General features: G+C 39.4%; 1 protein-coding gene across 2 annotated transcripts in view; it reads right to left on the reverse strand.

Annotated features, from left to right (window-relative positions):
- RASA2 (RAS p21 protein activator 2) overlaps positions 1–14,098 on the reverse strand; it is a 51,242-nt gene extending 37,144 nt beyond the window's left edge. For both annotated transcript variants that reach the window (XM_074877608.1, XM_074877607.1), the window contains exons 1-4: positions 13,962–14,098; positions 7,258–7,363; positions 1,815–1,918; positions 717–811 (exon numbers count right to left, since the gene is read on the reverse strand). In XM_074877608.1, coding sequence (XP_074733709.1) covers positions 717–811; positions 1,815–1,918; positions 7,258–7,363; positions 13,962–14,022 — 366 coding nt within the window. In that variant the 5' untranslated portion in view covers positions 14,023–14,098. The remainder of the gene's footprint in view (positions 1–716; positions 812–1,814; positions 1,919–7,257; positions 7,364–13,961) is intronic.
- Between the last annotated feature and the right edge of the window lie 876 nt (positions 14,099–14,974).

Consider the following 14,974-nt stretch of genomic DNA (forward strand, 5'->3'; position numbering starts at 1 on the left):
TTCCAAGTTACTAGAAAAATACAAACACTGCCAAGTTCAAGACTTTTTCCCTTAGGCAAATCTGAAAAAACTATTAAAATCTAATAAATTGTTTATCACAGCAACAAGGATAAGAGATTCTCAAGAATACTGTTTGGTTTACTTCCTCAAGCCAAAAAGGGAATTGCTACAACGTCTAGAGCCATCTCATTTTTACACTACTGGAACAATCCTGTCAGAAGAACTTGAACCACAGACCAAAATACAACTCTGAAGTGCAAGTTACTTGATACTGAATGCAGAAAGTATTTCAAAATAAGATAAATGAGCACAGCACAAGTACCTCCGGTTTGGGAGACTTTAACTATTTTGTGTCATATAATTAGTCATAATTTCCGATAACACAAAACTGACTAAAAAAATGATTCCGTAGTTTCCTAAATCATCCCCGTCTCATGTAGATAGCTTGTCTTGCAATGATTTTAGACATCAAAGTACCATTGAGACATTTTCCAAACAGTTGCTTCAATTCTTCTGCCAGTTTTAAGTATCATGAGCAATACAGCCAGTTTAGAAATATAGAATATGCATTGTTCTCTAATCAAGCTGAAAGACACAACCGTCCCACAAGAATTAGACAGATGTTAACCTCTATCTGCAGTTCAATATAAACTTCTACCATTAATGCACTTATCTATTACTAATTTAAAAAAGTAAACGTGCAATTTAATAGTTACCTGAACCTCTGAATTAGAATCAACAGGTTGAAGCATAAACCAGTTCTCTTTTCCTGTGTAGCTGCATAAATCTTCTTTTTTGATTGACACCTTTCCTGAGGGAGGGGGACAGGGAGAGATAAGCATAAGGATTCATCTGAATAGGACAAATATTTAAATAGATTTGAAGTTTGATTTTTGTTTAAAATCTTTTATGGTTTTTTTACGCTTATGCTACTATATGAAAAGCTTATGGAAACAAGGAACATGAAGCATAAGTAAAGCAAAAAAATAGTTTATATAAAGCCAAATTAAATTAATTACCATGTGTTATCTTGGATATCACTAATAACAAGATTATGTAAAATAAAGAACACACTTGTGGTTGGAAATAACATAATAAAGATTTGAAAGAACAGTAATGGTGTTGAAGAATGTTTAAATAGGAAACTGAAGGTAGATGCCTTTTACTCTCCTGATTGCTATTTGGAAAGCTGTTATTATACCAAATTATCTGGCATCCTGGTGCAAATTATTTCCTTCCTCAATTTAAGTAACGTGAAGCCTTCTTCGATTACTTCTTTATAGAAACTATATCCAAATAGCAGCTGCTATGCTGGGGAGGGGGGATCCACCTCCTGCAATTTTTCACCTAAGCTACATAATGCATTTTGCAGCAACTTCTAAGTCACAAAGTTACAGGTTGCACTGACAGAAAAAAAAAAAAAAATCTATAAATAGTTTTAAGAATTATTCCACAATTGCAATTACTGTGGAATTATTCCAGAACTCATTCTTTAAAAGACCTACAGGCAGTAACAATTATTCAAGTAATCCAATGAAACAGAAGTGGAGAAAAAACAAATAGAATTTTAAAAAACTTATTGAGACTATAAGACTATGAAATGTCCTATTAGCCTAAAATATATTTTAGTATAATCAACTAAAGCAAGGAAACAAATTCCTGCTCTTCAAACTTTAAAGGAATATGTAGTTTAAGTACACTATATACTATGTTTTGAAAAAGGCATCACTTTAATAATTGTATCCTTAATACTACAGATGATACTGAAAATAACCAAACGTTATGCAAGATACAGACAGTATCCCAGAACTTACCTATACGCAGGTCTTTTTGTAAAACACTTTTATCATAAATGTAGAAGGACAACCACTGGAACGTCCTTGGAATCTCAAAGTAAAACTCTTCCCCAAAATAAGGGCTGAAAAGAAAGACTGAAAGTTAAAATAGAAAAACACTGTATGTAATTTACACAGAAGACAAACACTAAAATGCTAATTTTTTACTGCAGTCCCAAACCTTGGCCTTTAGAACTATACTCATCTATCAAAGTTATCCACAACCATTTCATTACAAGAACATACGGTAACACTGCAAGATAAAACTTCATGAATGCCTTATATATGTTCAAAAAAAAAGAGTGCACACGAAGTGTTGTCTCCTCTGCGATTTCCATTCTATTTTTCTGTCTTGAAATTATTCTAGTTGGTTCTCTACCCACCCCCAATGACTTCCTGAGACACAAGTTTTATGTTTCTCTTTTTTCACTCAGTACACAATTAAATTACATCAAAACACAACTTAGGAATTACTTCACTAACTGACATTTGCTTAGCTCTAACTTCTGTGTCAAATCTGATGCTCGGAGATTCAGACCTGTGAAAAGAAGCCATAAACATTAGCAACTATAAAACACAACAGTGAAGAAATGTTAATCTCAAATACATGTTCTCCACATGCTGAAATGGTCACCCCATTTCTCTATCTAAGGAAGTCCAATGTTTACAGTTCACCCTACTTAACTGCCATTTGCAGGGACCTCTATGTAAAAAGACTCTGAGTTCCTCTGTTAGACACGTCACACAATGTATTGGTGTCTTCACTGAAGGAATTTATACTTCCGTTAAGGAGTACGTATTGATGCAATCATAGCCAATAGTCAGAATGTTGTATTTCAAGACTGAACAAAACCAGTTTTTTGTGTCACTGCAAGTTGTGAATTCTGACAATGAAGTGCATCCACAAAACAAACCCTGCTATTTCAGAACTCCTGGATTCTTAAAGACTTAAAATACTTTTAACTACAATTAACATCAGCAGGAAAAAGTGTGCAGCTTCATGAAACTAATTTCAGTCTCTGCTTTCCTTCTACAGAAGAGTACTGTGATGACAGTCATACCAAACTCAGAAATGAAGTGGGGTTTTTTTGTTTCCCTGTAAAGTACCTTTCTGACACTGTACTGACACAATACTTTATTAAACTAATACAAATATACTTATGTTTGGAACAATGAGCTCATAGTATTACCTACCCAAAAGGATACCAGGAAGAAGAGGGTATCATCCCTATCCTCTTCCCTCCAAAATAATTACAGAAAACCCACCAAATGCTAAAGGACCAATGGTTCATTAAATAAGTTAAAAATAAGAGAAGACCTGATAACTAACTTAAAAAGTAGGGAAAAAACATAGGTGAAAAATCTGGCATTCCAAATTCCTAGAACTGATTTTTACAAACAAGAGCTTTAACTGGAGGAATTTCAGAAGTGAAAATGTTCCTTTTGTTCAAACACGGACCCTATACCTTCAGCTTCAAAGCAGACAAATCAGTATTAGTCTGCACTACACTAAGAAATAATTTAAGAATTCTCAGTTGAAAAGTTTGCTTGTGGTTTTTCAGCTTTTTTTTTTTTTTTTAAAATTTTCAAAGCCAACAAATCCAGCTTTGATTTCAAGGACTGGGTTCTTCTTGTCAGCACTACCACTAAAGGTATAAATTCACAAGCATTACCTTTAGCAGCAGTGCAGCCCTAAGCAGCCTCCATTTCCTTATTACCTTGGTTGCTCATTTTAATTGTATTGACACAGTAACTCAGACCAAAAAAGATGAAACAAAGGCTTATCTTAAACTTGGGTCAATTCCATGATATGGCTCCCCTTAACAGCTACAAATATTAGTTGCACCAGTACAAAGAGATATTACAGCAGAAAGAGTGAACAGTGGGTGAACTAGCTGGCACTGGTGTCAAGGGAAACTGCTATTAACTCAGCTTCAGTCAGACATCCTAAGGAGAATGCTAGACCACGACATACAATAGCAACTTCTGTGTATCACTAGGTGTTAAGTCCCTATTCTTGCTGAATCTGTATAACACTATGCATCCAATTATAATCAGACAATTAGTCTGAGATGGAGACTCTTAGTAGAGATTTCCAAAAACCTATTTAGCAGCCATACACTATGGCTAAAGAGAGCAAACATCACAACTATATCCCCCCCGAATGATCAACCACTAACAATCATTATTTTGATCTCAACATTACATGAAGTCTCAGATTAGGCAAGAAAGAGCAGGTCAATATTATGAGCATAAATAGAAGATAATGCATTGTTCATGTTGATAATTTTTTCCTTTCACAGATTAACACCACTGCCTTATGAACCAGTTGTTGATTGTTCTTTAGCAAAGTATGAGGCACGGAGAGAAAATCCAAGGTGCACAGTACAAAGGATTAGTAAAGAAATTCTTAGGTGGATACAGAACTGGCTGAAGGGGTACAATAGGTTATACCAATGAGGAATAATTAAAATGGAGAACTTACTCAACCTGTTCCTCAGGGATTCAGTCAGTTTAGTACTTTCATTTGCGACTTTGATGCAAGAACTTTAAAGACTGTGACAGATACAAAATTAGAAGACAGTGCTAATTCGAAGGGAGACCAGACTGTCATACAGGAAGAACTGGATTACAGTAATACAGGAGATTAAGTTTAAATATGCGACATATGCGTTTGCTCTTCCTTTCCTTTCCACATTTAACTGGCAGTTCTATGCAGAAACTGACCAATGCCCCTAGATCTATCATTTGATAAAATCTACAGTTATATCAACAAGAGAATAAATTTTTGCTATAACCTTGCATTCACACAAAGTTCAATTTGAAAAAAAGAAACTGAATTTAGTTTAAATAAAAAAAAAATGCAACACACACATACCACAAACCTTCCCCAATTCCTCATATTTGACCATATTTGAGGAGGCTCACAGATGTTCTTTACACTTTCCAAGGCAAAAAAGTTTGTTTCTTCAGAATCCACAGAAATCCCACACCACACCACGAAATATTTCTTGAGTCTTTAGTCAAAATACCCTTCTTTCACCTCAGTATTAATTCGTGTTTTTTCTAACTTTGAAAAGTCATTTGCTTCATATCTGCACTCTAACAATATCCCAGTGCTGGCAAAAGTCCAAACCTATTTGCACGTTTTAAAAATACATTTCTTCATTAGTTTTTGATCACTATAGTCAAAGATCATTTTAATGCTAGTGATAATTACTTCCACAGGCATTTAACTAGCGGATATTCATAGAATACAATTTAGATTATAGCTAGTATAAATTTGCAACCCAGAATACAGTGCCAGAAACAGACTGTGAATTGCGTGCGAAAGAAAAAGCAAGTAATATAAAACAAAACAATTAAATTTCAAGTTCTATTTATTACTAAAATTATACTGTACTACACCACACTAAAAAGCAATTTATAAAGTTTTCGGACTAATAAGAGATCAGAGCTTTCATCTTCCCTTCCAGTACCTCTAGGTTAGTACGGTATTCTAGCACAAGATGGTATAATTACGTTTCTGGAACAAGAATCAGCCTTCATAACTGCATACACACTAGTAATCAAGTGTAAGTATCCAACTCTGGTTGCTGCTAACAGAGGATGACTTATTTTATTACATTTCATCAGTTTGTAGGGAGCCCTACTCATGCTGTGAATCTAACAACCCAGCAATAATTCAGAGGATGAAAGCGTTCCCTACGCAGTCAGTGAAGACAGAAAGGCGCCTATGGGCAAAGAGTGATTCAGAACACTAACTCTTAATAAAATTCTCAACTTAGAAATATTAACTTCGTATCACCTGAAAAATTCTCAATTTGAGGGGGAGGGTGCATGTGCATCACTTAACACTCCCCCAAATTGGTATTTTGTTAGAGTGAGATTCTTCTTCCTTTCTTCTGTAAAGTGCTAATGGGATTGTTTGATTTAATCAAGTTTCAGTTAAACTTGAGTACTTTTTTTTAAAAAAAAATGATGAATCTCAGGTGATTTATTTTATCAAATGTTTTACTATGCAATTAATACTTCTTTTACTATCAGGTGATTAAAGTATATAAGTTTAATAATTCTTAAACAGAATATAGTAAGAATGTCTGCATAAACAGACATATTAATTGTAATAAGTCTTGTTGCTAAGCATAGTAGTAACTTTTAGGGTTTCAATTATTAACATGTCAAAAATCAGACAGCAAAGTCTTTCTTTTAAAAAGGTAAGTTGGGTTCCCTTTTACCCATCCCCTTCTTATTTGAAGGGGAAATTTTAAGTTTCTGCTTTATTTATACAGTTTCTTTAACATTCTTCTCTGAAGGATTACTCAGTTGAGTTTGGTAATCTGTCTCAATGGCAGCCAGTTATATTCTGAAAGTTTTCTGGATCTGACTATAGCAGTTACAGATCAGGAATATGAGCAAAATATTTGTTTCTGGTTGCATGTATATGGTGTTTGCTTTTCATGCAGAAGCACGAGGCTTTAAAATGATGTTTTGAAGAAGTAAAATTCCCTATTTCAGTTTGCCATATAAGCAGTATGCTGTTCCTCACCCGGAAACATTTAGAGAGATGGCTCAAAGAATAAACACTAACAATAAAACCACTGGAAAACATCAAGAAATAGGAAAAAATGCAAGAGTTTGAACAGGCTTTCTGGGTTTTACAAGGAAGGTTTAATGTCACCTCCAGATAACAAACTGTCACTCAGATATTCTGAACAACACAGCTGCAATGATGCTTCAGTATGGGTCATCAGTGAACTTCAGAGTTTTGAGACAAAGCGCCTACACTGCTACAGCTATGTTATCATGATTTTTTTGTCTGATTGCTTTTAAGGCTCTAAGTAGCAGAATCAACAGTTAAGTGCTGCTCAGGGAGGCAAAGCAAGCCATCCTGTGTGAGTACAGGTTACAGTTCCCAAAACAACAACTCAGGAGAGAACAAGGCCTGGTCAGGGGGACATCCCACAGCACACAAAACTATACATGGAAAATCTCTGGTTCCTTCATTCTAGAAACAGGTTTTACAAGACAGATACTAAAAGCAGAATTCCACCAATACAGACCAACTGCATGTCATAAGTAGGAAATGACATGGAGAGCAATTAACAAGCAGCTTGCTTTCCCCTGAAAACAACCTGGCAAGAAAAAGAATGTTATGCTGCCCAACCTAACAGAATAAAGTAATAGTGAAATATGTTAAGCATGCTTCATTTTAAAAGTAACATACTACTCACAAGCCTCAATTCTATCTTCTTTCAACTACTCTCACGATTTACACATTGCTATAACATTTCTGAGTAGTTGCCACAAGTCAGCTCTCACTTTAAAGAGGTATAATAAAAAGCACACGCACATTGATACATATCTTGGTTTTGTTTGAACTGAGACAGTCTTATCATCTCCATTTAAAAATTAAGCTTACCTTAAAGACTTTTCAACTACCTGGGTCCGAAAAACTTCTTCTTGGTCCAAGTTTATGGTACAGAAAAAATCTCTCATTTTGTTGGGTACTAAGTGTTTGGCGTCATCTGTAAATAAAACAAATGACTGTAAATATTGAGAGGGAAAAACCCACAAAATACTAGGCACAAGAACTTCACAGTTTCAATGCGTGTCCAAAATTTACTTTCCTATTCAGTTAGCATGCATTTCCATATTAATTTTCAATTCCTAAGATCCAACAGTGTACAGAAATTGCTACATCCAGCTTCAGGTGGAATGAGAGTCAACGGGAAGAGGCCGGCACACTGACTCACGAACACCACTTCCTGCAGCACCTGCACTTTCCCTTGAGAGGGCTCATCTCGGGCTTGACCCTGGGTAGCTTGCTAAATCCGAGAAGCTTGCAGCCTGAGGTGATATGGCATTAGGTCATAAGACCAAGACATGATCTGGCTGAGCTATTGCTCACTTGGTATTTTCTCTGCAAATACTTTGGCTAAAGGAAGCTGATTAATAAGAACTTACCCATCAAGTCTTTATTTCATTTTCCACAATGAACAGCTGATTTTAAGTTGACTGATAGATTTTCAAAGGTTCAGCTATGAGTACTGTTTATTTTTTCCTACCTGTCTGGTCTACTAGAAGAGAGCAAATCACCTACTGACTAAAGGAAACACAGATAAGAACAAGTAGAAAAGGAAGTTTCTAATGAGACAGGATGACTGTCAACACAGGAATACAAAGGGGGTACTGAGCTGGGTACTGAGTCTAGGCCACTGCAATAACACATGCTGGACATCAGGTAGCCCTTTTCGGAAATGGTTACTTCTAAGCAGTTACAGCTAAAAACAGTTGCCAATGCTCAAACTGGAAAGCTCTTCCAAAATCTGAATGCCACAGACATCTACATTTATTTACAGCAACACTGTCCTTTAGCTTAAACAGTTATCTCCCCCCCGATGTTTCCTTCCCCTCTGAATGTCTTTGAAGACAGCAAACACACCCTTTTCACCTTTTATTCAGAAACAAGACAAGCTTTTCTGGTACTCTCTCATATAAGAGGCTACTAGTAAGCGAGTAGCGACTCTGTCCCTGTTCCACTTTTGTTATCTTAAACACAGGCAACCAGAATTGTGTTCTGCATTAGGTCTTAACTAGGATCTTTACAGTAGTGTTCATCCTTACCTGATACTGGAAATAACTCTCCCACTGAAATGTGGGATCAACATTATCTAAACTCTACATAAGGTATTCAGAGTAATAGGATGAAAACTGCACCAAAGTATTGAGTTTTAATTACTTATGTCTCAGTAATATAGCGCCTCCACAGCTTGAAACTAGATTTGAAGTGTCATACATATCCTTCCTTTTTAAAAAAATGCAGATATGAAGCATGGTGGAGTAAGCTTTATTGTCTATGCTGTTAAGATATAAAATCAGAACTCTTGTTTTCTCTCTCTCGACCTCCCCCCCCTTCTTTTTTGTGAAGCAGATTATTACAGTCTTGAAAGCGAAGTAAGTAATGCCTGGCATTGGAAAGGCTACCACAACTGTATCTGAGCAGAGGACATGACGGTTTAACAGGAACAGCGACTGAACTTCATTTATGATGTTTTCCAAGTCAGGGATATGTACACTGATGGAAAAGCATGAACAGACACTTGAGTAACTTCCACAGTTAAAACTTGTGCTCTCAGAAGCATCAATGAGCTTTTCACCAACTTGGGTGTGGGAGAGGAGGAAGTATATGTATTATTTTTAAACACCACACTTCATATTGACAGATTGAGACGTGAACAGAACCAGTTTTTAACGTCATTAGGCTCCAAAAAGAGACTAAACTCAAAATTACCCTTGTGATATTGCAGAAGAACCAAGAAAAGCATCAAAGATTGAACATTGCCTTAAAAAAGCTATTTTAATAAAATATATTAAAGAAAATACAAACATAAATTCATGAAAGAGGCTAATAATCCCCAGAGAGCTTCTGATACTGTAGTTTGTAATTGATAAGCATGAACTGTATGTGTTTGTTGTTCCTGGTAAGAATCTTTACTTTTTAGTTAATACTCTGTAGCTTCACCATCCTATTTTTACATAAAATATTTAAGATATAGCATTACTTAACTGGCACTGTAAAGATGCTGTACAGTGGACTTTGAAAGGAAATTGCAATTACTATAGTTTTGTGTTTTCTTAAAAGAGTAAAAATTAAATATTTATATGTAATTCACAATTTTTATGTCTACTATACTGCAGTCTTTCGGTACTGAAAGAAACTTTCTACCCAAGGGAATAGAAGAAATAGAAGTTTTGATTTTCTAATGAGATAAAAACTTTTATTTTGTAGCCCAAGTGTTTAGCTTTAAGGCATGGACAAATTTATTGAGGCTTTTGGGAGGCAGGGGGGATGATTCTCAGTTCTGAGTTAAAAATAACCTCAGAGCACTCATCCAGTAGAGTACAGAGCGTGAGATTTCACATCTTTCCAAACACCTCTTAATATCTATGTTGGATTGTGGGAGCCTTTTCAGCCATACAGTGGTCCGGGGGGGAGCAGCACAGGTCTTTGACTGATACACTAAGTCTTAGTTTTTCCTCAAAAACCTACGGCTGTAATGGTTGCATAAAAATCAAGTATGAACAACACCAGGTATCTGCTTGAATGTTTAAATTTTCAGTACATTCATCAAGTATGTAATTCTTAATTCTGAAGACTGCATATGTTTCACCGTTCAAAGGATTGAAAGGAGGGAAAAAAAGAAAGAAGTGAGAGAAGTATACTGAGGAGATGTACACCAGTGTTTTCCAAGGGTTTGTTTAGAAAGTCTAGGTAGTATGAATGGTTAGTCAGAAACACCAAGTAAAGTTGTTTTGGGAAGAAGAGAGAAATTAAGCCAATTTTTTTCATCTGACTATGGAACTATATTTCAAGCCTCTTTACAGAGGCTGTCATTTAAAACTACATAGTGTTAAACTTGCAGTTCAAATGGTAAAACGTGCAAGTGATGCAACACCAGCAGTAACAGACTTATTTTGTATTGATTGTATCAATTCACCAGTTTGGTCACCAGACTAACTTAATACAGAAATTATTTTCACATGACACATTCAGCAGCCTAATTCAATAGGCAAACCATGAAATGCATCACTAAAATAATAAACATCAATCTTACTGTTTTGAAAAGGCAGAAGTTCATAATTGCAATTAGTTACTAACTTTTAAACTAACTTTACTGTCACTCAGCTACTTTGAGAAAAGAACAAAACATAGTAATAGCATTAAAAAAAACCCAAGCCCACACTTTGGCCAATTATGCATACTGCTTTGGATTTTAATATATTTAGAAAATATTGTTTAGGTTCTCTATATAATACCTAGTTAAAATCTCACTTCAAAATAAGATTAGATCAAACCTAAGCAAAAGAGAAAAGCTACAATGCTAATAAATACTCAAGTGTTACAGCAATAGGAATTCAGGGGTACATCATCTAATAAATTCAAACTCCCCATGTTACTTTAATATTATGAGTAACAACAGCAATGGAGCAACCTACCAAATCCAACAGTTCTGTCAAACTCCTTTGCCTACACATCATTTGTTAAATGTAGACACTACATGAAAACATCAAGTTAAAGCTTGTTCACCATTAAAGGTGCATCAGAAACTACGCAAAAGCAGGAGGTGGGACAGATAAATGCTATTCACAATATCCCCTGTTAAGTGATTAAGTGTGCAATTAGTGTACATCCTGTGACAGGGACCCCGAACAAAGAAATTGAGACGCTTATGCACACAAGCTCCACAGGACTAAACATACTACATAGCAACAATTGGATTTAATTGTGCATCATAATCTGAGATAACCATGCAGTGTTAACAACTCAGTGCAAGAAGTCTGAAAAAGAACGCGCCCTGAATTTTGTCAAATGAGCTCTGGGAGATGACAAAGTAATTTCCCAAGTGCTCCAGTAAGGCAGGTTTCAGTAAACACACCAAAAATCAAAGCAATGAAAATCACTTACCACCTAAAAATATACCACCGTACATCATAAAGTGAAAACAGAAGCTAGTTATACAGCTTAAAACACTACACTCTGGGATATGCCTAAAGCTATGTGATATACCCATACCTTTCTAAAGCGCTTTTGTCATTACTATGACACATAAAATAGAGCCACCAATACAAAAGAGTCATCATAAAGAAAAGACAGACCTTCAGTGGATTTCTGGTGGAAACCTGCTAAAGTGTAATACCACATTTTCAAAAAATATTATGGGGTCTTAAACTGGTAAAACCAGTTCATCTTACCTCTTGAAAACCGGAGGCAGGAGACTCCTGTGAACACTGGTATCCCACAAAACAGAGAAAGTACCAGGGCCTGCAAATGTGTCCCTGCTCTGTTTTTTCACGGCTAGGTATGTAACAGCTATTTAAGCCACCTGTAAGTATATGCCTCAATTCCAAATCTGTTGTGATGATTTGTATAACGTCACCAACTTTAAATTTTATCACCTATTTGTGTATTGTAAAACAACAGTATGAACTTACCACAGATGGTGTTTTCCATACATGCAGAATTACATAGAACTGACATTACCTCGTTAAATCTACCACACTCTCTCAAGCAATACATCTAAAATGAGTCAGTGTCAAGTCTTGTAGTAGTTTAAATGCCAACAAAGCTTAGGCACTGAAATGTATTCCACTTCCAAGAAAAAGGTTACAAGGAATTCTTATAGACTATGAACATCAACTTTCCAAAGTGAGGTCTGCTACTGCTAATCCCTCCAGATCAAGGGAGATTACATTATTACATTTGCTTATTATTGTTCATTCAGAGAGCTTTCCCCTAAAAAAAAAAACATCAGTAAAATACTAGCAAGAAGTGAAAATAGAACAGTATTTACTGTGCAAAAAAGCCGTAAGAGCATCTAGGGTTTGCAAGCTTCCACAAGATACTTGACTCTTTTTTTTAAACAGTGTTTTTGTTTTGTTAGAAGAAACAAGTAGCTTTACTAAGTCATTTTCACACTGTTACAAGACACATCTTTCATTGCAGCTATTACTTCCACGCATTTTCCAAATGGGCTCCTACAGTTCTTATGGGTCCATCTTTCACAATGAACTTTTTATGTATTCCCTAGGAAGCAGGTCAGAGTCCTCCGTGTACCACTACTTTTGCCAGGTATTTGAACATTCAAATTTATGATACAACTGCAGGCTCAATCCAGAAGACATAAATGGGACAATAAACTAGTTTCTACATAAGTCTTGAGACATTTTGGTTTTTGTCTTGAAATGCTTAATGGAAAACTTTTATCAGGTTCACGTATCACAAAATGTAAAACTCCTTGAATGTTTTGCTGTCCAGTGTTGTCAAAAACCTTATAATAAAAGTTAGGAAGCAGAACAGTGTCAATAAATAAGTCAGCTTCAGTAATTAATGCCTTAGCCCCAAAACTAACAATACTCTTTTTTGAAGGTAAACTGACATGTATTGTTTCTGTGATAATTGCTAACAATGTAAAATCTCAGCAAGTGTGTGTTCAGCCCTGTCTACTCAAGAGGCAATCCCTATCACTAACACACTGAAGCAAGAGTACCTCCAGCTATACTTCAGTCTCCTATTTTCATCACCTAGTCTTCTGTTTACTGAACACATATTCAAGCCTATACTGCGTGACAATACTTAAGTAAACACGACTCCATTCCTCCACCAAACCTAATCCTTCAGAAGATTTTCACAACTCGTTCTCAATCCCAGGGCCATGCCCAATACAACTTGTTTCGCTTCATTCTCAAAAAGCCGATCGACTGCGTGAGAAAGGAAATAAACGGGTTGCATCTGAATTGTATGAATGTATTTTGATACCCCTTCAGGAAGCCGCCGCACATCCTGTTTCTCCTACTTACTTTGAAGTCCTCCCGAGCCGCACCACACTATCTGTTTTCCTCCCCGGCGCCTCCTCCCCAGCTCATCCTTTGGTTTCCCACGTTACTGAATGTATAGGTATTTTTAGTCAGCACTTCCTAACCACCAAAATAAAGTCACCAGCCTCTCTCTCTGCCTCCCTCTCACTCGCACATACGCTACACAAAGAAACAGAAGCATTAATGACCGTTTCCAGAACAACCCTCTACCACCAACTTCCTGCACATCAATAATTTCGCAATTTCTGCTTGACAAACAGACTCCGATGCCCGAGGTCTGGACGGGAGGGGGCATTTCTACTCGCCCGCTGACTCAAGGAAGCCCTCAGAGCGACGGGTGCTTGCCAGCCCCCTCGGCCGCCCCACCGCCTGTCTCCCTCCCTCCCTCCCGCCGCTCCCTCCGTCGCTCCCGCCCGCCGGGCCCCGGGGCCGCGCAGACCCCGGCCCGGCCCCGCCAGCACGTGCCGGCCGCGCCCGCCACAAAGCCCCTTCCCGGTGCCGCCGCCGCGCGGCCCGGGACCTCGCGCCCAGCCGGCGGGGCTCTCCCGACCGCCCGGCCCGAAGGGCACCGCCGTGAGGAGCGGCTGCCCCCCCCCCGCCCGGCCCCGCGCGCCACGGCCTCAGCGGCCGCCGCACGAGCGCCCGCCCGCCCCGCCGCGGGCAAGGAGGGGGAGCGGCGGAGCCGGGACAGGAGCCTGAGCGCGGAGGCCCGGCCGCCGCCCGCCCCGGCCGCAGCACCGCACTTACAGATCTTCCCCCGGAGGTTCTGCAGCACCCGCACCTCGTCACCGCCGTCCCCGGCCGCCATCGCGCCAGCAGCGCCGCCGCCTGCGCAGTGCAGCGCGCCGCGGGGGGAAGGGAGCGGCCCGGCCCCGCCACACGCCCGCGAGCCGCCCCGCGCCGCCGCTCCGCCCCCGCCGGCCGCCGCCCTCGGGGGGCACCAGAGACCGAAGCGGGGCGGGGGGCGGCGGGGCGCATGCGCGCTGGCGCCCGTCTCCCAGCAGGCCCTTGCGCGCCGGGCCCGCCCTTGCGGCGGCGGCTCGGGCTCGGCCGCGGCAGTGGCCGCCCCTAGCGGGGGGGTCTCGCTGTTCCCGCTCCGCTTCCCGGGGTGCCCGGTGGTCTCGGCCACTTCCGCAGCTCGCCCTGCCTGCCCGGTTCCTTTGTGTACCCCTTACAGGGGCAGCGGGGCCCAGGCTGCGAGGCACGTTAAACGCTGGTATTTACCATATTAATCGCATTGAACGGCTGAAACGCGTGAGGGAGCCGGTTGCTTTGATTTCTGCTGTGCTGGGTGCCTGTCTCTGTGAAAAGCACCCGATGGCCTCTGTTAACAGAGTCTTCTCTGCTGCTGCTCGTTCGTGTTTGTTTGTTAAGCCACGTAAGAAATGCCATAAAAGAAGAAGGAAATGGTTCAGCTTCCATGGCTGCCTGAGAAAGCAGGTGTAGTGCTGCCTGCAGACTGCAGTGAGCGAGGCTTCGCTCGCCCGAGTCCTGAGACACCTGAAGGTGTTGGTAGACTACAGATAATGCCCAGCAGCTGCCCACCTTCACCAGGAATTAAAGGGCCTTTGTATCATGATTTATACCAATGTTTCTTGAAGAGACAGATCCTAATGTGAAACTCTGGGATCTTGCTTACATCTGGAGTTGGCCCCAGTCGCACATTGGTGGTGGGCATCTTTCTCAGGTCTGCATGATCCTCCCAGCCACCAGCTGCAGGTGGCATGTCCACTTTGGTGACACTCTGAGGGCCCACGCTG

This window comes from Strix uralensis, chromosome 9, assembly GCF_047716275.1.
Source record: "Strix uralensis isolate ZFMK-TIS-50842 chromosome 9, bStrUra1, whole genome shotgun sequence".
In the NCBI taxonomy this organism is placed as follows: domain Eukaryota; kingdom Metazoa; phylum Chordata; class Aves; order Strigiformes; family Strigidae; genus Strix; species Strix uralensis.